This window comes from Sus scrofa, chromosome 2 (assembly GCF_000003025.6).
Source record: "Sus scrofa isolate TJ Tabasco breed Duroc chromosome 2, Sscrofa11.1, whole genome shotgun sequence".
Classification (NCBI taxonomy): Eukaryota; Metazoa; Chordata; class Mammalia; order Artiodactyla; family Suidae; genus Sus; species Sus scrofa.
In genome coordinates, this window is record NC_010444.4 from 135,535,588 (window position 1) to 135,558,663 (window position 23,076).

Genomic DNA, 23,076 nt, shown 5'->3' on the forward strand with positions numbered 1-23,076 from the left:
TCTGAGATATATACACATACATATGTATACACATACATATATACACACACACACACACCCACATATACATTTGATGTACACACAATCACATACACAAACACACACAATGGAGTATTACTCGGCCATTAAAAAGGAATGAAATAATGCCATTTATAGCAATATGGGATGGACCTAGAGATTGGCATACCAAGTGAAGTAAGACAGAGGAAGATAAATATCATATGAGATCACTAATATGTGGAGTCTAATAAAGAATGATACAGGGGAACTTGTTCACAAAACAGAACAGACTCAAAGATTTTTAAAACTAAAGTTATGGTTACCAAAGGGGAAACAGTGGGGGGAGGGATGAACTGGGAGGTTGTGACTAGTGTTTACACACTACTATATACAAAATTGATTGGGCCAGGCTTCCCTCTGCAACAGCTTTGGGTCACGCTCTTGCTCGCTCTTTCTGCCACCATCTTGGTTCTGCGTTCCCTGCACACAATGCCTGGTGAGGCCACAGAAACCACCCCTGCTATCGAGCAGGAGTTGCCACAGCCCCAGGCTGAGACAGGGTCTGGAACAGAATCTGACAGTGATGAATCAGTACCAGAGCTTGAGGAACAGGATTCTACACAGGTAACTACACAACAAGCCCAACTGGCAGCAGCAGTCAGTAAAGCAAAACAGAGCCAGAGTGGAAAGAAGGTATGGAAGGCTATGTCCAAACTGGGTCTTCGGCAGGTTACAGGGGTTACTAGAGTTGCTATCCAGAAATCTAAGACCATCCTCTTTGTCATCACAAAACCAGATGTGAATAACTGCCCAGCTTCAAATACCTACATAGCTTTTGGGGAAGCCAAGATTGAGAACTTAGCAAGCACAGTCAGCAGCTGCTGAGAAATTCAAAGTTCAAGGTGACGCTGTCTCAAGCATTTAAGAAAACAGAGTCCAACTGTAAAGAGGAGAGTGACGAGGAAGAGGTTGATGCAACAGGTGTGGAAATTAAGGACACAGAACTGGTCATGTCACAAGCGAATGTGTCTAGCGCAAAGGCAGTCGGAGCCTTGAAGAACAACAGTTATGATATTGTAAATGCTATCACGGAATTAACATTATAACCATCTGAAAAGAGGGCCCTTTTTAATTTTTTTGGTGTTTCAAAAGAGTAACTCCAGTGTGCTTTGAAATTTGTACTCTTTCTATCATTAATAAAGTTATGGATTCTTGTTGAAAAAAAAATCGATTGGTAACAAGGATACAGTCCAGGGTAATCTATTTCATACTCTGTGATAGCCTATATGGGGAAAGAATCTGAAAAAGAATGGATATATATGTATAGGTTGGGCTGATTCCCTTTGCTGTATACCTGAAACTAACACAACACTGGTAAGTCAGGTATACTCCAATATAATTTATTACAAAAAAAAAAAAATCACCCCATCAGTTGGGTGGGAGCTTGGCCACTGCCTCCAGGACCAGCTGTCCGCACATGTGAGGAGGCATTGCTACTACTGCAGCTGGTGTGGGAAGGGCCTGGGGCTCTGAGTGAGCCCTGCAGCCAGGATCCAGCCTTCTGCCCGGAGCTCCTGGAGATGCTGGGCAGGGAGGCGTCCAAGACCTTGGTACCCTTGGCCCCCAGCTTGGCTGGGGCCCTGTCAGAAGAAGTCCTAGATTTTCTTTGTGAGAGAATGAGAAACTGTGTATCCCCCTAGAGTGGGGATGGGGTGGGGATGCAGCTTCCGGTCAGCAAAGGGCAGAGACTCAACTGTTTTCCTTGGGCCCTGATCCCCTCTCTTCTTTTGTGTTAATTCATGCGCTACAAATCATTCGAAATGAATAGATCCTGGGTAAACACATTCATTTCCTTTTAAGTTTGCAAAAGCTTCCCGTGAAAACATTTGAATACAGAACACAAAGGCCTATTTTCTTTGGCAAACATCGATCATCTCCAAGGTGAAAGGCAGCATACATATGTCCTAAGTAAGAGGCAGGTACACAAAGGTACCAAGCTGGAGTAGTAAGGAGATCTGGAGATTATTACTGTGTTTTGGGAATGAAGCGTTGCTTGTCTGAAGTGTTGGGAGGTGGAGGGTGTTTTTTAATTGAATGGATTAATCATTTATGTCTGAACTTTGTGCTCCTTCCTGTGGAAGCAACGTGGGAGGTTTGCATGAAGCTATAAATCATGTCAGGGTTTGGGCCTCATCTCTGGGAGGCCTGGTCTATGGGGAAGTTATACTAATAATTTGAGAGAGGAAGTAGCTGCCTGGAGAGTCCCCCAGCAAACCACGCCAAGGTCGATGGAGAAGCCCCAGAAGATGGTGGCCCAGCCTACATATGGGGTCCCGCCTCTGCCACCAGGGAGTGGCGCAGCTCCAGGGAGAAGTCCGTACTTTATTCCTGGCTTGACAACTTCCTCTGGGTCTTGATTTTCCCATCTGAGTATTGGGTTGGAGGCTCTCTGAAGGGCCACCAGCTCAGGCCATCTGTGTCCACCAACAGCAGGTAAATACGGCTTGAAACACAACAAAATCTCCCCCATATCTGTCCCATCTTGGACTTTGGATTCTATCTGGTCAGGCATTTCCCCAGCATCAGACACATATCCTATCTCATCAGGCCTATAAAGCAAGAGGTACTATAGTTATTCCCATTTGACAGGTGAATTTACTCGCCTATGACTGTGTGTCCAGGAAGTACCAGCACTAGGACTTGAACTTAAGTTTCTGTGGCTCAGAGTTGCTGTCTTGACCCTATGACAGAGGTGCTGCCAGCTGGGGTCTGCCCTGGGCCTTGGGTGGAAGAGCCCCCACTCAGCTCCTGTTTGCCTGAGTACTCCTGTCTCTTGGGCCCACCGACCACACACTCCCTCCCTAGCACATCTGCCATTTACCGGGAGTCTTCTGAGCCCCTTCCTGTCCTCCTTCTGATCGAGGAGAAGCTGGTGGGAACGACCACCATGGAACATCGCTCCCTGTCTGTGTGTCCTGCGCACGGCCTCAGCTCAGTAAGCCACAGGCTGCCTCCCCGGCCAAGAGGGGACCAAAACCCCACAGCATAGCCGGGCAACCGCACCAGTGAAATCTACCCAAGCTCTGTCATAGGGTCAAGACAGGAACCCTGAGCCAGAGAGACGTAGGTTCAAGTCCTAGTGCTGGTACTTCCTTGACGCACACTCTTAGGCGAGTAAATTCACCTGTCAAATGGGAATAACAACAGTACCTCTTGCTTTATAGGCCTGATGAGATAGGATATGTGTCTGATGCTCAGGGACATTTTTCTCGCTTTTGACTCACACTTAGGATGAATGGCGGAATGGAACAAATCCCATAGATGCATTTGTTACTACCCTCTCCCTCCTTCCTCATCAGATGCTTTAGGAGGCATCGTTCCTTCTGTGTCAGCCCCGTCAACACCTTCTCAGCCTTCCCAGGTCCTCCTGCCCCAAAGCTCCTGACACCAAGCTGCTGCCTGTATGCTCCCCACGCCCACCGCCTCTGTGAGTTTTCCACAGCAGTGCAGACTCCTGGGCCTCCCCTGGGAATCAGCGTGGCATTGGAAATTGGCACAGCAATATGCAGGCAGGGGCTGCCCTTATGTCTATGCTGTGGGTCCTTCCTCATATACTCGTTAGGCCAGTGTGTTCTGACCAGGCCTGAGCTCAGCACCAGGGGCCAAGGATCAACGAGGCAGGGTTCCTGTCCCTTGTCCCCCAGAGTGTGCCCCCTACAGCAGAGACACTGACCTGCCGATGGACCACACCTGCATCCCACATCTGGATTCTCCAACAGCACCCATGCGATGTCCTGGTTGGGGTGGGGTAGGGGATGGGGCACGAAGGGCATCAAGAGTCTGAGCTTTGGTGTCAAGATCCATTCTGCCATTACTAACGGTAGGGCTGCATGTTCTGGACAAATCATTTCATCTCTCTGAGCCCTAGTTTTCTCATCTGTGAAACAAGGACGATGTCTAGTAGGTATTCAGTCAATTTTCCTCTTCTAAGTGGGTCTTGCATACTTTTCTACCTTCAATGACACCTTCCCACAAAGATAGGCTGGTTTTCCCTTTCAGTCCACAAAGCAAGCTTCATGTCTGGAATTTTCTGAAAACCTCTTGTTCCCTGGACAGCAGGCAATGGACTCGTGTCCGTTGGTGGCAACACTGGGCCTACTTAGTGTGGTGCCCCCAGGAGGGAGCTGGTTAATGGAACCAGATGCCACCCTCGAAGGCCTGGGGATCAGCCCAGCCTAAGGACTTCATGAGCTCCTGGGGCCAGGCCCACCCAAATGGCCCAGCCATCATGGAGCAAAGCGCAGTGAGCCATATAATGAGGTAGAAAACTCACCACAAAATACAGAACTCCTAGAGTGCGCCTCTGACTCTAGTACTCTGGCTGGAAGCGAAGTCTTAAATCTTTCAACAGTTAGGAAATAGATCCCAAGGGGGCTCTCTCTGGATCTCAGTGGGGAGGTTTTGCTGTTAGACAATCCTGGGCCTGAAGCAGCCTCTTTGGCAAAGGCTGGGCTGGTGGGTATGTGGAGTGGGAGTGGGTGGGGAGGTGTGAACATAACTCTGCAGAGCTGGCTGCACAGGCTGCTTCCCACCTGGAGTAGCAACAGGAAGCAGCCTAGTTTCTGTTTGGAGCCCAGCAACATCGCCTGGTACCCGTGGGCCTGCGCTGTGCTCTGGGACTTGGGAACGGGAGGGAGGAACTGGCTTATCCACAGTGTGAGCTCTGTCTCAGAATTCTGGGGGGACATGAGGCAGACGGGCTCTGCTAGCACTGTGGACCTGCCATTAAGGTATTAAAGGTATTTAAGACAATCAGGTGTCTTCCAGAAGCCCCTTCTGAGTTACGCTGGTTTCTGGGCAGGTAGATCCCCTCCTGACCTCCCCACGTATTTGCTCAGAAGGAAGTGAAGGGCACCAGGATCAAGCCCTCTCCGTGTGCCCTCAGTTGTTATGAGGTGGGGGCAGGATGAGAAGGGATGGACTGAAGGTCTGGGAATGCTGGATGAGTTCCCTTTTTTGAGGCTGGTCTGAGGACCTGAGGGACCTGAGCCAAACCATGTGGAGGTGTTTTGCAACCACCTATTTGCCAACACTGTACGAGGCTTGGCGCCACTTGCCAGCTATAGATGGAAAGCCCTCTCCATGCTGCGGAGCAAACGCTTTGCCCCTGGAGCGGCCCTGCTCAGGGAGCAGCCTAGACACTGCCCTCCGGCTGTACATCACATTGGCCTCTGAATGTCAGCCTGGGATGGCTCACCCAGGGGGTGTTATAACTAGGAACCCCTGGGTCATTTCTGATGAAATCCAGAAACTTCATTGTAAACCTGGATTCAAGCCAAGAAGCACAGCCACAAACCCCAGAGGATTAAGTATGTGCCAGCTCAAGGGAAGTACTAATAAAATATGGCATAGGCACATATGAATATAAAAATTTCTAAAACATTCTATAGGACAAATGCAGAGGTAAGCTGAGCTCATTCCCTTTTCCTTAAATGGCTTATCCCATGGGATCCCAGCGATAAGTGACATGAACCTCATGATGTAATCATTCTCAACGCCATGGACACTTTATCTCAGAGCAGAAGCCCTGGATTGCAGTGGGCACAAAGGAGCTGGGGCTAACGTGGAGCTTTCACATTATTCCCTGAGGCACAGACACTTTGCTCAGACTTGCTCAGTGATAGCAATGATGCCAGCTGTGCTTGGCTGGACAAACCTCATTTCCCTGGGGTGCTGATCTGCTATGGCACTCTGATGGCTTGTTTTTTTGGTTATGACTGGAGTGGACAATAGAGTGATAGGCAGAGCACAAGCCCTGGGTCTAGAATGACACCTACCAGTGGTGTGGCCCCAGGTAAGTAATCTCATCTAGGGACTCATCCATAAAGTGGGTTAATATACCAATTGGGAGAGTCTATGTGATGTGTTAGCCTAGAAACTGGCCAGAAAAAGTGCTCAGAAAACACTGGCTATTGTAACTGTTGATGTAGCCATCAAGAGGGGTTAATTCTCAGTTTCTACAAGTCCTGGTAACACAGAGGCCTGTGAGAAGCAAAGAAAACCTGCTAATCCTGCTGTAGTTCTATTTAGCCAGGTCCAAGCTTAGGCTCCTCGAGCCCTTCAAGGAGGGACATGGGAACCAACCCCTGTAGGAGGAAGCAAAACCTTCTAACTGGACAGGTGCTTTGATCCACAGCACCTGGAGGAAGAGTGGGGTGTTCCTAACAGTATCTGCTCCTCGCTGGATCAAGACCAGAGCAGTTTGCCATCACCATGACACCGTAAGTGAGCAGGACTCCATGGGCCCCTCCCAGCAGAGACCCTCCACCCCCTCCATATCCTCCTCTGCCTGCCTCCTGTCTATAGAAAAACTTTAGATTCCTAGGCCTTCTCTGAGTTCCAAAGAATAAATTTAGTCAGAGACGTGAGAAAATGCAGAATGAAAAAGAGCCAAGCAAGACAAAATAATAATAGTTTAGACATTCAACAAAGTCAAGGACTTTTAGTTCCCGCTCAAGGGTTATAGATAATATTAATGTTCTTTGAGCTGTTTTGTAGATACTGAAAGCCCCACCAGGTGAGAGAAGTTAATTGTATGCTGCCCACAAGCAGGTAGACCCCAGATGGTTGGAACCAGAAGGTTGATGATGTTGACTCCTGGTACCTCACCACCAACTGATCAGAAGGATGTCCACAAGCTGATTTACATACCCACAACCCCTCCCTCACCCTGTCTTTAAAAACCTTTCTTAGAACATATCTTAACATAATAAAAGCCATTTATGACAAACCCACAGCCGATGTAATACTCAATGGAGAAAGGCTGAAAATATTCCCACTAAAATCTGGAAAAGACAAGATGCCCACTCTCACCACTTTTATTTAACATAGTAGTGGAAGTCCTGGCAATAGCAATCAGACAAGAGAAAGAAATAAAAGGTATCCAAATTGAAAGAGAAGGGGTCAAAGTGTCACTAAATGTGGATGACATTAGACCATACATAGAAAACTTGAAGGACTCCACACAAAAACTGCTTTGATCTGATCAATGAATTTAGCAACGTAACATGATATAAGATTAACCTTCAAACAAAAAGGCAACTTACAGAATGGGAGAAAATAGTTTCAAATAATGCAACGGACAAGGGCTTAATCTCTAGAATATACAAGTAATTTATACAACTCAACAGCAAAAAAGCCAACAACCCATTTGAAAAATGGGCAAGAGACCTGAACAGACATTTCTCCAAGATGTACAGATGGCCAACATGCACATGAAAAAATGCTCAATATCACTGATTATTAGAGAAATGCAAATCAAAACTACCATGAGATACCCCCTCACACCAGTCAGAATGGCCATCATTAATAAGTCCCCAAAGAACAAATGCTGGAGAGGGGGTGGAGAAAAGGAAATCCTCCTGTGCTGTTGGTGGGAATGTAAGTTGGTACAGCCACTATGGAGAACAGTGTGGAGGGACCTTAGAAATCTAGACATAGAACTGCCATATGACCCAGTAATGCAACTCTTGGGCATATATCCGAACAAAAATTTCCTTGAAAAAGATGCATGCACCTGCATGTTCATTGTAGCACTATTCACAATAGCCAAGAGCTGGAAACAACCCAGATGTCCATCGACAGATGATTGGATTAGGAAGATGTGGTATATATACACAATGGAACACCACTCAGCCATAAAAAAGAACAAACTAATGCCATATGCAGCAACATGGATAGAACTAGAGACTCTCATACTGAGTGAAGTAAGTCAGAAAGAGAAAGACAAATACCATATGATATCACTTATATCTGGAATCTAATATATGGCACAAATGAACCTTTCCACAGAAAAGAAAATCATGGACTTAGAGAAGAGACTTGTAGTTGCCAAGGGGAAAGGGGAGGGAGTGGGGTGGATTGAGAGCCTGGGGTTAATGGGTGCAAACTATTGCCTCTGGAATGGATTAGCAATGAGATCCTGCTGTGTAGCACTGGGAACTATGTCTAGTCACTTATGATGGAGCATGATAATGTGAGAAAACAGAATGTGTACATGTATGTGTAACTGGGTCAGCATGTTGTACAGTAGAAGAAAAATTGTATTGGGGAAATAATTAAAAAAATAAAATAAAATTTAAAAAGATTAACATTCAGAAGTCAGTTGCACTTCTGTATACTAATGATGACATAGAAAAGGAATATGAAAAAACAATACCTTTTAAAATTGCACCAAAAACAAAGCAAAACAAACACCTGGGAATAAACCTGACCAAGGAGGTGTAAAGCTTATATGCTGAGACCTATAAAACATTAATGAAGGAAGTTAAAGAGGATTCAAAGAAATGGAAAGATATCCCATGCTCCTGGATTGAAAGAATTAATATTAAATGGCCATACAACCCAAAGCAATCTACATATTTAATGTGATCCCTATCAAATTACTCATGACATTTCTCACAGAACTAGAACAATCCAAAAAATTTTTTTAAAATTTATTTTTGCTTTTTAGGGCTGTATCTGTGGCACATGGAAGTTCCCAGGCTAGAGGATGAATTGGAGCTGGCGGAGAAATGCAGGATCCAAGCTGTATCTGCTCATGGCAATGCTGGATTCCTGACCTACTGAATGAAGCCAGTGATCAGACCCGCATCCTCATGGATACTAGTCAGATGCGTTGCCGCTGTGCCGCAATGGGAACCTCCAATACAAAAATTTATACGGAACCATAAAAGATTCAGAATTGCCAAAGCAATCCTGAGGGGGAAATACAACAACAATAACAAAACAAAACAAAAAGCAGGATGCCTAACTCTCTCAGGCTTCAGACAATATTACAAAGCTATAGTAATCAAAACAGTGTCATATCAGTACAAAAAGATATATATCAATCAATGGAACAGAATAGAAAGCCCAGAAATAAACCCAAACACCTATAGTCAATTAATCTTTGAAAAAGGAGGCAAGAATATAAAATGGGAAAAAGTCTCTTCAGCAAGTGGTGGTTGGAAAACCAGAAAGCTGCACGTAAATCAATGAAAACTAGAACACACCCTCACACCATGTGTAAAAATAAACTCAAAATTGCTTTGAGACTTAAACATAAGTCATGACACTGTAAAACTCCTAGAGGAGGTCACAGGCAAACATTCTCTGACATCAACCATACAAATGCTTTCTTAGGTCGGTTTCCCACAGCAATAGAATATAAACAAAAATAAACCAATGGGACGTAATCAAACTTGCAAGCTTTTACACAGCAAAGGAAACCATTAAAAACTGAAAACACAACCTGCAGAATGGGAGAAAATATTTGCCAACAATGCAACTGACAAGGAATTAATCTCCAAAATATGCAAATAACTCTCACAACTCAACAACAAAAAACAAACAACCCAGTCAAAAAATGGGCAGAAGACCTAAATAAACATTTCTCCAAAGAAGACATATGGATGGCCAAAACACATGAAAAGATGCTCACTATCACTAATTATTAGAAAAAAGCAAATCAAAACTACAATGAAGTACCATCTCATGCCTGTCAGAATGGCCGTCATTAATAAGTCTATAAATAACAATTGCTAGAAAGGGTATAGAGAAAAGGGAATCCTGCATTGTTGGGAATGAAATTGGCACAACCACTATGGAAAACAGTATGGAGGTACTTCAGAAAACTAAATATAGAACTACCATATGATCCAGCAATCCCACTCTTGGGCATAAACTATAATTTAAAAAGATTTATGCACCCCTATGCTCATAGTAGCACTATTCACAATAGCCAAGACATGGAAGCAACCCAAAGCAACGCAACAACAGAGGAATGGATAAAGAAGATGTATATATACACAATGGAATACTACTTAGCCATAAAAAGGATGAAATAATGTCATGCACAGCAACATGGACACAACTAGAGAATCTCATACTAGGTGAAGTAAGTCAGAAAGAGACAAAAACCATATGATACTACTTATATGTGGAATCAAAACTATGGCACAAATGAACCATAACCAGAAAACACAAATACATCATGGATGTAGAGAGCAGGCTTGTGGTTGCAAAGAGGGAGGGGGGACTGGGACGGACTGGGAGTTTGGGGTTAGTGGATGCAAACTATTACATTTGGAGTGGATAGATAATAAGGTCCTACTATATAGCACAGGGAACTATATCCAATCTTCTGGGATAGACCATGATGGAAAACAATATAAAAAAAGAATATGTGCGTGTGTGTGTGTATGTGTGTATGACTGAGTCACTTTGCTATAAGCAGAAATTGGCACATTATAAATTAACTATAATTAAAAAAAATAAAAAAAAAGTGTTTCTGTCGTGGCACAGCAGAAACGAATCCGACTAGGAACCATGAGGTTCGCTCAGTGGGTTAAGGATCTGGTGTTGCCTTCAGCTGTAATGTAGTTTGCAGACATGGCTCAGATTCTGCGTTTCTGTGGCTGTGGGGTAGGCTGGCAGCTGTAGCTCTGATTGGACCCCTAGCCTGGGAACCTCCATATGCTGCAGGTGTGGCCCTAAAAAGCAAAAAAAAAAAAAAAAATCTCGAAAAAAAGCTTTCCCCTAAAGCCATTGGAGAGTTCTGGTCGTTTAAGCACTAGCTGCCTGAAGTCCTTGCTTCCCAACCTGCGATAAATGCTACACTTTTTTTCACCACAACCTTGTTATCAGTAGATTGGTTTTACCTCATGGGGGTGGGTGGGTGCTCGCAAGTGTGGTTTGGTAACGTCACCTGCAGGTCCCACTCCGCGTTCAACAGGGGCCTGCCAGAATTGCTGAGCGCGACCCGCTTAAATGACTCGCCCCTTCCCACTCGGACACATTTCGTCAGAAGAGGCTTTGGGTGAAGCCAGAGCCGGAAATGAGTGGGCGGACTCTGCCCTGTGCCCCTCCCCTCCCTCCCCTTTACTTGCAGGAGAGGTGGGATACGTCGGGGTCGGGGTATTTCTTTAAGAAGACAGAAGGCAGGAGGGGCAGAGGGTTGTTCTCAGCAGCATTTGGGGAACCGTTTGGGGGGACGACATGCATGGAGCCATTTACTAACCATTCACCTGCAGGACGTGGGTCTGGAACAGCTGCTCGTAGCCGGAGGCGTGGCAGGTGTAATTGCCCATGTGGATGGTGGTCACTTTGGTGATGTAGAGGGAGTCGTCCTCTCCAAAGTCCTGCGGGCAAGGAAGACAAGATTGGCTTCTCTTTGGAGTAGGCTGGGAATGATAGCCAGGTCTCCGGTTTTGCAGGAGAACAGAAATCCTGCAGCGGCAAGCGACTTCCTGTCTGTCCGCTCCCACCCTGCTCAGCCAGAGCCGCCTGCAGCGCTAGGCAGCAGAATCCCCTTCTCTCTTCTGTGTGGCTTGCCTGGACCCTCTCCATCCTTTTAAGGCCTCCTTCACCTTCTCTGGGAGGCCCCCCCTTGAACGCCTCCCCCAGGCCACGCCCTCTCATTTCTACAACCGGGCTCACCTGCCCCTCCTATTCATTTTGCGGCTGCTTGGCTGGTTACCTGGGCTCTTCACCTATTGAGAAGCGCCAGAGGGCGGCCTCCTTTAGGGTCGGCCAACTTTTTCTTAAGGGGCCAGACAGCAAATATTTTGGGCTTTGTGGGCCATAGAGTTTCTGTCAACAACTCAACCTTGCCTTGTAGATTAAAAATAGCCAAACCAGGCGTTCCCCTTATGGCGCAGTGAAAACAAATCTGACCAGCATCCGTGAAGAGGCAGGTTCGATCCTTGGCCTCACTCCGTGGGCTGGGGATCCAGCATTGCCGTGAGCTGTGGTGTAGGTCGAAGACGTGGCTCAGATCCCGTCTTGCTGTGGCATAGGCTGGCAGCCGTAGCTCCAGTTCAACCACTAGCCTGGGAACCTCCATAGGCTGTGGGTGTGGCCCTAAAAGAAAAAAAAAAAAAAAAAAAAAAAAAAAAAAGAAAGTACTCATACCAGTACCGAAATTATTGAATGTCACTAAAATAATAAGGTGGTGGCTACATTTGGCCAATTGGCTGTAGTTTGCCAACCACTGGCTTAGTTATCACCTTCATTCCCAAATAATTTCAGGCAGCTTGCAGAGATGCAGAAAATTCATGAGAAGGGAAATAGAACTCAAGAAAATGAGGGCACGCAAAAAACAAGGGCAGGAATATAAAAGAGAAGCCAGAGCGGCTGATGCCAGGAGTTCCATGAAAAAGGGCACAGTAAGACTTGTCCCTGTGACCTCTGCAGCCTCACAATGTGGGATCCTATTTGGCCAGCACATAGGGCAGGGATGAAGGCAAGGGGGCTTGGAGATGGTCAGAGCCCCCTGGGGAGCGCTGGGCATGAAACATGCCCCCAGGGCCTTTCTAGCCAGCTGCCTCCTCTCCTGCAGAACCAGGCATAATACCAGCCCCTCAAGGCCCTGACCGCAGACATGCTGGGGAATGGAATTACTCCATGGTTCAGGGAGACGTCCATCAGGTTTAGCTTTAGCTACCAAACATCTCCAAAGTGCGGTGCTCAGAGCTGATGGGACAGAGGAGGTCCTGGCTCACTCATAAGAAACAGGGCTGGGCGGTACTGGCTGTGAGGACCGATGGGGCAGCCCAGGGCTGGCATTCAGGAGACTCAGGTTTTAGCTTGAACTCTGTCACTGAGCAATATCCACCTGTCCCTCTGGGTACCAGTTTCCCCACCTGTAAGTTGTGGATGATGCATAGGCTCCGTCAGCCTCACCTGGTGTTGGGAAGCCCTGGCAAGAGAATGCCCGTGGGTACGTTTAATGATGTGGGAAGCTTGACATGTGTGGGTACCACTTTTCTTGTTATTCACAGAAGATGCAGCACTACTCTTGACCGCCTGCAGACAACATCAAACCATCCTTCCCGTCACCCCTGTGCCCTTGCTGAGCTTCTGCTTTCCACAGAAGCAATCCAGTGGCAGAAGGGACAGAAGGCCAGGGGTCAGTGTGGCACAAGGACTGGCCAGGGGCCACCGGGCAGATTCTGGTCTTTGTACTTGTGTTCCTGCTCCCCTGAAATGCAGACCCTCTGCCGTGCTCACACTCCAGAGGCCTGGCCACAACCTTTGTGAGTTCTTTAACGAGGCTTTCTGCCTAATTAACCCAATGAGGGTACAGGCCTGAGAAAGGTTCCACAGGCTGGAAGGTGGAGCATGGATGCACGCAGCCTGCTTTCAGGATTGAGGAAAAAAAAAAATACCCAGAAGTGCTCCCAAGAGAGGAAAATATTGGAGAAGGCGGCTGGTTCTTCTAGAGCTGTCTCCGAAACGTTGCTCAGCTTTAAAAAGCCCCATTCCCATCACTTGGTGGAAGCTTCAATGATAAAAATAAAACACCAGATAGTTGATTTGTCCTGTGTCATAACAGAGTCATCAAGAGTTCATACCGGAGTTGCTTATGAAAAGTTAATGGTTAGTCGATTCTGGGCTGACCTATTTCTAATCTAAGCTGTTTCCTATCTCAAAGTGTAAGTCTGCAGGAAAATACATTTTGGTTGGAGTCTCAGTGGCAGAATGGCATCTTGAAAGAAGGCTGGGTTGCTGGTTGCTAAACACCCTCCTTGGTCAGTTCCAGGACAGACACCATCCCAAAGGGCCAACACCAGAGCTGTTTGCAGGGAGTCTGGTGCTGAGGGACCCACTAGCATTTTCTTTCTGTATTTTTGTTTGTTTGTTTGCTTTTTAGGGCTGCACTCACAGCATATGGAGGTTCCCAGGCTAGGGGTCGAACTGGAGCTACAGCTACGGGCCTACACCACAGCCACAGCAGTGCAGGATCTGAGCCACGTCTGCAGCCTACACCACAGCTCATGGCAATGCTGGATCCCTGACCCACTGAGTGAGGCCAGAGGCCAGAGAGTGAACCCACAACCTGATGGTTACTAGTCGGATTGGTTTCCACTGTGCCATGGTGGGAACTCTGGCATTTCCTTCCATGCTGCCTTCCTGAGGCGTCTTCATACCCTCAGCCTTTCCTCACAGGAGGCGCTTCAAGCCAGTCTCAGGTTCTGGCACCTCCTGCTCTTGTTGTCTTGATGGCGTTGTGCGGTCATGGGGACCACAGCCTTCCTCCGGCCGTGCTTCCTGCAGATGAAGAGGCCCAGGAAGAGCACCAGCTCGCAGCCTTCACAGGCGAACGGCGTGCTGGGGATGTTGCTGTATCTCAACCTGGTTTAAGCCTCAGAAAAAACCCTGAGGACCATCAAGCAAATCGAAAGCTCAGTCCCCACGGGGTGAGAAAGCAGAGCTCTCCTGCGCGTTAGATTCAGAGTCTGATGGGTTCTCACCATCTCCGCTGCTACCACTGTGCGCCAGGCACCAGCGTCTCATCTGGGATGGTGGGACCGCCACCTCCGCCCCTCTGCCCTCTGTCCTCCACACTGTAGCCAGCTATGTCCCTCCGCGCTCAGGTCACAGCCCTAGAGGGTCTGCAGGGATGACTGGCTGTCCCTTCTCCACCCTGTCTCCTTCCTGTCTCCGCTGCTCGTTCCTCCCCAGCACCATGGCCCTTGGCTGTTGCTCTAAGATGCCTGGCATCCTGCCTCCTCAGGGACTTTCTACCTGCTGTCCCCACACCCCGAGACTATTCATCTGCTTGCTCTGACTCCTTCCAGTCTGCTCAATTGTTATCCATCACCACCATGGGGCAGCTGGCACTTACTATCACTGAGCATACTCTTTGCTGCCTGTCTCCCCGACTAGAAGGTAAGCCCCGGCGGGAGGCCAGGGACCCTGGAGTCCCATGCTTACGGCTGCATCCCCAGTGCCCAGCGTAGGGTCGACACAGAGTGGACCCTCAGGAGATACTCATTGAGCAGACTGTACAAAGTGCTGAGCTAGGCTCTCTGCAGGTGCCATGTCCTGGTTCCGGTTCTTTGGGTTTGACAATGGAGGTGCCCACCTCCTGCCTTTCCATGCCCCCAAATGCTGCCCATCACACAGCCAAACAAAGTGGCTGGTGGGGAAGCAAAGAACTGGTCTCAAGTCTTGTCCCCGCTTCCTCGCCCCGTCTCGATCTCCGTGCTGCATCCTCAGGCCTGGGCACGCTGGGAGGGCTCAACTCAGAGGGGCAGGCAGAGCTCATGTGTGTGATCCCAGACTGTGCTCAGGGCTTCTGTGAGCCCTGGCAGACTCACTTAACCCCTGCCTATTTTCTCTCGCCGCTCCCGGGAGCAGAGACATATCGCTTGGGTGACCACTCAGGTGCAGCAGGATGTGTGGCTGCTCTTCAAGGCCAAGGGGCTGCTGGATGCCTTATGACTCATCTTTAAGCACCTGTCTCATTACCAGCCTGTGACTGGGGCTCTGGAGAGAAGCGGACTCTGTGCTAAATAAAATAATGTCTCTGGGCTGAAACAATAGGCATCATATAATTTTAGAAAAAAAGTGCATGTTGTTTTCTGGAACATGAATACTGGCTACAGAAATCAAATTTACCTCATTGGATGTGAGGAAATTACTTTAAAAATTGATTTATAAGATACTACTTAAAACTAAACCTGCAATCCTTCCTCTCCTGAAGGTTCTCTGAGATGTGACTGAATACTGTTATCAATGCTTGATTGCATCTCTGTAATTGTCTTTTTATGGATGGCTTTCTCCCCCCTCTTTTGCTCTGATGCATAGAAATGTATTAACAAAATCCAGGTTCCTTCCAGAAATAAACAGATGCCAGATGAGACCATTCTTTGTATTGATGCACATCTGTCTTCGGAACAGAGACGATCTTACTTAAAGATGCGGTTTTTGCCTTTTCAAAAGCTCTTTTCTAAGTATCTGCCCTTAAGAAACAAAGTAATTAAACGAGACTTAAGTATTAAACAATATTTAAGCAGAGGCAAGATGGGGGAGGTTGTCACAGTGATACATGTGAGTCAGGTCTAAGTGAAACCAAAATGAGCCATCAGAGCTATTTCGTGACTCAGTGTTAAACAGAGACTGCAGATGACTTTAGAGGTTGGGTTAATGGTACTGTCAATGCTACATGTTAAAATTTAGTTTAGAGGCATTTACTCAGAGCTTTTCTTTTCTTTTTTCTTTTTCTTTTTTTGTCTTCTGTCCTTTTTAGGGCTGCACCCGCGGCATATGGATGTTTCCAGGCTAGGGGTCTAATCGGAGCTGTAGCCGCTGGCCTTTGCCAGAGCCACAGCAACGCCAGATCCAAGCTGTGTCTGTGACCTACACCACAGCTCATGGCAATGCCAGATCCTTAACCCGCTGAGTGAGGCCAGGGATTGAACCCGCAACCTCATGGTTCCTAGTCAGATTCGTTTCTGCCGTGCCATGGCGGGAACTCCTATTCAGAGCTTTTCTAATTCTGCCCTTTCCAGAAGCACTCTTGGCTTTCTTTGGAGAAGATGGAGTAAAGGAGAGGGTCTTTCCCCCCAGGCTGGTTTGACCCGGTCTCCAGAATTTCATAACACTTGCATCTCACCCGCATGAATGTTCGAACACAATGGACTCAAACACTGAGCGATGCAGTGCCTTGGTGATGGCTGGAGCTCAGAGATGTCTGCATCCATGCAATCACCCACATCTGTTATCCAGACCCAGCAAGGACCAGATGCATCACTGGGGAGCACAGGCAAACATCCTCATGAACACATGCAGTAAACACGAGCACCCGTATACACACGTTCCAACCCACCACTCTTTCTGCAGCTGAGCCCCTGGACCCCCATGGGGTTCTCATGCTGGTACCCCTGCTTCTAGCTCCTCAGAGGAGAGACTTGCCATTCTCTGAGGACCTGCAGAACTAGCGGTACTCTTGATCAAGTCCTCTTAGAACAGGAGTCCCTGCAACTTGAGGCAATGCCTAAGTGGTTGCCAAGCCCCCAGGGGAGGGCTGCTGTGAACAGTCTTGTTTGGCATGAGCAGCCCAGGGTGGGTCTGTCCTGCCCACGCCCAGGCCCGGCCCAGCACAGGGAGCCACAGTCGAGGGAGAAGATACAGCGAGGGGGGCTCCAGGCTTCCCCAGGACTGTGGGGAGTGTGTGGTCACTGGCTGACTGGGATTTATGTGATCAGTCTCCTCCAGTTCTGTGAGTGCCAAAGGGGAGGTTCCGTGTCTCTCTGTGTGCCCCTTTATTGTCCCCATTGTGTGGCTTGGTGCCTAGTATGTACCTGGAGCTCAGCTAGTGTTGGCTGAGTGAATGGAGGTGTGTCAGCCTAGTACTGTGCAGAGCCACAGGGAAAGGAAGCCAAGAAGTAATATTACCCAGGGAGTGGTCTGGCCTTTGCCCTCAGCTACTGGGAGGTGAACTCTAGGCCTGGGCAAGACAGGCCAGCTAACAATGCAATTTACAATGGGACCTCTGTGCCACAAGGTACCCGTTCTGCCACTTGAGGGGCTACAGACTAGGGGTCAGCCATGCAGGTGGTATGGGATCGAGCTCTATGAAAGCTCTAGACACCAGGCATGGGTGAGCTTCCCTGATAGGTAGATTGTAACACATCCATGCTGGGAACTGTGACTCTACCAGGAGACAATGGAAGCTCTGCATTTGGACCCTCCTGGGCTCTGCCTATTGGCTTCTCCGCTTGGCTGATTTTAATCTGTATTCCTTCTCATTAATAAACCATAACCATGAGTCTAACAATCTCAGTGAGTTCTGTGAGTCCTTCTAGCTAAATTATTGAATCCAAAGGCCATTGTGGGAACCTCTCCCAACTTGCAGTTGGTGTCAGAGTGAGGGCAGTCTTGTGTCAACTGCTGTCTCTAACTTTGTACTTGGTTCCAAAATTAAAATGGGTGGATTCCAACCCAGTTGTGTGGATGCAGAGCATCTGACCTGAGGACAAGCTTGAGTGTCTGAGGACACACAGAGCCTGGGCACCTGTAACCAGAAGGCTTGCCCCAGAGACGTTGCTCTGACCCCTCAGCCTGTCTACTCCCAGAGGCCAGAGGGCAGGCACCTCTTGACTGGACAGGACTCCAGAGAACTATGTGGATGAGTGGCGGCTCCTGAGGGCTTCTGGAGTTGGAGGCCTGAGGTCCCAGAATGGGGTTTTGGATCCTTAGCTGATCAGCCCAGTGTGCCCAGCTGCCATGGGAAGGGACTCAGGTGCTAGACTGCACTGCAGGGGTCAATTGAAGTTTCAGACCTTCTTGAATGTGCTGCCTCCATCTGGGGACCCTGCACCCCTGCCTAGAGACACTTACACCACCATCCCCAGGCCAAGAGGCCCTTCCTGGCTCCTCTAACCTGGAACACACTCACAGTCTGAATGGTATTCTTGCTGTTCCTGAAACCCTCCAGGGTGGATTTGATTCGATTTCCTTCCATGGCTCATTCCAGGGACCCACAAGGCTTACCATCAGGAATTCTGTCCTGATGTGACATTTAAAACTCTTATACACTGTTGGAAGGAGTCTAAATTGGTGTAACTTTAGGAAGGGAGATTTGGCAATATCTCTCAAACCCGAAAACATGTCCACAGCCTTGATGCAGACATTACACTTCTAGGAACTTATCTGACAGACCTGCTTACCCCGCTGTGCCAAGAGGTGTATATAAGGACCAGCCCTGCAGTACTGTTTGCAGTAGGTGACGCCTGAGAACAGCTTGAATGTGAGCTCCCCTGGGAGGGGTCTGGGGTGGGCAGAGTCCAGGTAGGGCAGCTCCTGGTGTGCGGCTTCAGGGTCTGAAAGCTAGATTAGAATCTTCCTGAGGGAGCCTGTACCTTTGAGATGGGGCCAGATGGGGTCACTGAGCACAAGTGAAGCCTTGAAGCCAGCACTACAGGGAAAGAGAGGTGACCCGAGGAAGCCACTGAGAAAGCCAAGGCTACAGAGGGCCTTGGAAGGGCAGAGTGGCCCCGGGAGTTCCACAGGCTGAAGTACCCTGGACACCAAGGCTCCGTCTCTTGGACAGGTCTTGCCAAGTCTTCCGGTGGCCTGAGCTCACTGCAAAATCCCAAAGGATCGGATATTCATCAGCAACCGATATTTTGGACACGAGCTGGAGAGGGCAGCCAAAGTCTTGGAGTGTTTCAAATATAGTGTTTTCTGAGACTTTAAAACAAAATGTACCCAGGCGTTTAATGAGATTATTTTAATGCAGAACCGACAACCACGGTCTAGCATGTTGCAAACAGCTCTCCATGCTAATCGAACGCCTCTCATCTTTTTACAATGGATTCATGACTGGTTCATAGAAAGACAATAAAAATTAAATGAGTCATGAGCTCCTAAATCATTCTCTTTTGGTCTTTTTAATAACTCACTTCCAAAGAAGAGCTGGCTGAGAGCATATGCTTCATTAGAGTTATTTGTTCGTGGCTGTACACCATTTAGGCAAGGGAAAAAAGTGAACCTTTTAACGCATCCTTCCAGCGCTGCCACAAATACTTTCTTCTAATGGATTTTGTTTTTCTGCTTTTATCACTGTACTCTGCCTGCCGACATCTGAAAGCCCCACATAGCGAGATTTGGTGAAAGGCAAAAACCAACAAAAAGAGTGGCTCTTTCAAGTCATTTGAAATATACTGGGTTTGTTACAGGCCTTTTTTTTTTTTTTTTTTTTTAATTTTAAGTATACAATAGAAAAATGTTTCCTCTCCCTGAGAATATCTTGGCCAAACAATTCCATGTGCTGGTCTCAGAGCCCTCTGCCCCCTCTTGGCTGTGGCAGAGGCCAGGGGCTAATGAGACCGAGAGCATCAGACACAACGGGCCACAGCCTGAGTGGACAAGTCCACTGGGCCTGGGCACTGCAGTGGTTATGGCTGAAGCAGGAGGCTGGCCCTGCTCCCCTTGGCCAAGCTGAGTGCAATGTCCTAAGAGCAGGGAACCCAGAGAGCTCTGGTGGAGATGTGCAGGCTGGTGCAGGCCCTGGCAAGTTCCAGAACCCTCTGAGTCTGAACCCTACTTGCTTCACAGAGCTGTGATAAGAACTAAGTGCGATGATGCTTGTGAGGGCACCAGCCCAGAAACTGGCTCCTGGATGTGGCAATGCCTGAGCACCAGTGGCAGAAACATCAGCAATAACACCAGCAAGGATTCAGGGGTCAGATATGTTCTAGGTCTTTGGGGATGTCGTCTTCCTGCTTCTGCTCCCCTCACTGGCAGCCCCTGTCCCTGAGGATATAAGGGACAGGGAGAAAGACAGTTATGAGGCCAGGGCAGATGACAGGGTTGGGGCACCGTGTACATACACACTGGGTTTGGGGACCATCACTTCAATTCCTGAGGAGCTGCTGTGTGGTCTGGGCAGGGCGCTGAGGCCCGGGAGGGGCTTGCACTTCCACTTGTGAGGAGTGGGGCAGGCTCTCCTTCACGGCCGGAACACTTAGGATGGAGGGGAGGGTGAAGGCGGGAGTGTATGGCACCGCCTCTCAGAGGGGCCCCCACTGCAGCCCCGAAACCTGGCTCTGAGTCCCTGGGAGACAGGAGGTTGGAGGCTCTGTGGTCCCCGAGGAAAAAGCAAGCTTCCTGGCTTCTGTGCAGGATTCACATGTCCCACAGGTCCCTGCCTCCCACGCGACATCCTTATCACAGCCTGGAGTGACCCTGGGGCCCGGAGAGCCCTCAAAGGGTAACTCGGTCAGTCCTCTTTCTGTCCGGGTACCTGCGGTGACAGGTGTCTTGTTGCCTCCTGGGGCAGGGCTCTTCCTGAGGATAAGCTTCCCCCATGGGCTCTGGTTGCAGCCCCTGAGAGTGACAGGGTGCCCTTCCTCCACGTGGCACTTTGCTACCTGAGCAGAACAGGGCTACAGGTAGGGGCTGAGCACAGGGACCCCTAGGGGCTGTGGGCTGTCACGCCAGCATAGGTGCCCTGCTGGCCAGCAGCCTGGCCCAAGACTGGCACAGCCAGTGCTCAGGGAACTGCTATGCCTGTCCCTTGCCCTTTGCTCCTGAACTGGAGCAGCTGCTGGGGCTCCTTAGGGTGGAGGTGGGGGCCGCAGAACCAGGCCTGGAGCCGCCAAGACCTACGACTGCTGCAGTAACGAACCCAGCAGTTGGCCAGGAAGTAAACGAATTTCAGGCCGCCCTTCATGAGCTCTGGGGAACTATTGATTTCTCATCACACAGACAGAAGCAGGTACCATAATGCAGGGGCCCATTGCTGGGGGGTGAGGCACAATTCCTGCCCTTGCTGTGGAGGGCCTGTCTTCGGGGGCTTTGCACTCCCGGTCCCTAGAGCTCCCTGGGGGCAGCTGAGGTAGGGTCCCTCATGGCACAGACTCAGGCACCCCTGGGCGGGGGAGGTACACCAGGTCCCTGGACCCTGCGACACTGCGCTCTGCTGCGACTGTGTTGGCGGCTGGGGGGAGGGGCTTTGCTCCACGCTTTGGCACCGGGCTGGCCACTTGTAGGTACTTACTAAGGGAGTCCGAGCACGGTTCCCCACGTAGGCCGTCTGGACAACCATGTACACACTGGGGACCCATGACTGCTCCCGACAGGGACACTGCTCGCTGGGGAATCTGAGCGGCTCCTTCTCACCGGGCTCCGGGCGAGAAGGGTACATTTATTTTCTGCTCAAATATTATTCTGATGCTCGAGGCATCCTTGATGTTTGCAAGTCAGAAAAGTTTAATTACATGTGTCATTAGCATGGCATTCTGTAATAGCTCCATGACTGAATTCATTAACAGAATTCTTAACAGATAAGACAAGACAAATTAATATTTTGTTGCCCATGAAAGCTTCTCATTAAGAGAGCAGTGAAAAAGTGATTAATATTTTGTTGCCAATCAAGATGTCTCATACAAATGACAAAGAAAGGGGGCCCACACCTCTCTCTGCTCTCTAATCTCCCCGCCTTGGGTTTTGTAGGCTGATCCGCTTCCCCTGGTTGCGCAGCGTTTCGGAGCTGGTTGCTAATGACAAGGTGGTGATGCTGCCTCCTCTCCATCTGCGGAGGGGTGGGAGGAGTGGCAGGTGGGGGTGTGGAAAGTAACAATGTCTTTTCTATCAAAGCAAATGCTGGTTACTCCCTTTGGCTCTGCTGAAATGCCCCCCTGAGACCCCCTCCTCTCCCAGGAACAATTTGTTTCAAATTAGCCAGCCTGGAAGCCTGTGGCCCTGACCTGAGCAATGGGAAGGGGACAGGTACCTCACCTGCGTGCCTTAGGGATAAACAGGGAGGGTCTTTTCTTTTTTGCCTGTTTTTTGAGCACCCACGCGCCCTTCTGCAGAAGTAAAGAGTCTTGTTGAGATCTCTCCCTGTTCATGCGTCTCATTTTCCGACATAGACAATCCGAGCCATCTCCCCAACAGGGGCAGGCGCTGAACCCATGGATCTCGGATCTTTGCTCCACTAGGGTTGCCCTCCTGGGCTGTTCTCCCCATCTGATCCTGCTTCAGAAAAGCCCTAGTGAACTGTGAGGACCCAGCTCTACCCCTGTCCTGGCTGCGCTCTGCTCACTGTACCCACTTATGAACGCTTGCTGTGCGCTGGGCACTGGGCGAGGCTTCCACACACCCGCTTAGCCTGAAAGTGCCCCCTCGAGGAGGGCGTCCTCAGCCCCGATCCCCCCACGGGCTCAGAGAAGGTCCACAGCTTACCCAGGGCAGCCTTGGACTTGCTGGAGGTCAATGATCCCCCTGAACGAATCCAGGCTGACCTGGACAGTGTGGCCTTGTCCCTGACTACAGGGACACCCCTGTCTGACCGAGACCCTTGCCAGACTGCGCTGGTTGCTGGTTGAGGACTGGGGCTGCAAGGGGTCGAGACTGTTGTCTGGCAGGGGCGGGGGGTAATAATAACAATGATAATAATGAAAATGAGAGTGATAATAGCCTGGAACATTATATGGGAAGAGCTTCCCGTCTTTTTCTTTTCTTTTTGTCTTTTTAGGGCCACACCCTCAGCATATGGAGATTCCCAGGCTAGGAGTCAAATCGGAGCTGTAGCTGCCAGCCTACGCCACATCCAACGATGGATGCAGGATCCAAACTGCATCTGTGACCTCCACCACAGCTCACGGCAATGCCAGATCCTTAACCCACCGATCAAGGCCCGGGATCGAACCTGCATCCTCATGGATACTAGCCAGATTCCTTTTTGCTGAGCCATGATGGGAACTCCCACGTGTGTCTTTTAATCCTCACTATAACCCTAGG

At 49.0% G+C, this 23,076-nt stretch overlaps 1 protein-coding gene and 1 pseudogene across 2 annotated transcripts in view; one reads left to right on the forward strand and one right to left on the reverse strand.

The window, feature by feature from the left end:
- The window catches only part of FSTL4 (follistatin like 4), a 610,055-nt gene that overhangs the window by 48,703 nt on the left and 538,276 nt on the right, over positions 1-23,076 (reverse strand). For both annotated transcript variants that reach the window (XM_021084753.1, XM_021084752.1), the window contains exon 8: positions 11,060-11,180. In XM_021084753.1, the coding sequence (XP_020940412.1) occupies positions 11,060-11,180 (121 nt within the window). The remainder of the gene's footprint in view (positions 1-11,059; positions 11,181-23,076) is intronic.
- Positions 475-1,121, forward strand: LOC100525913 (annotated as a pseudogene).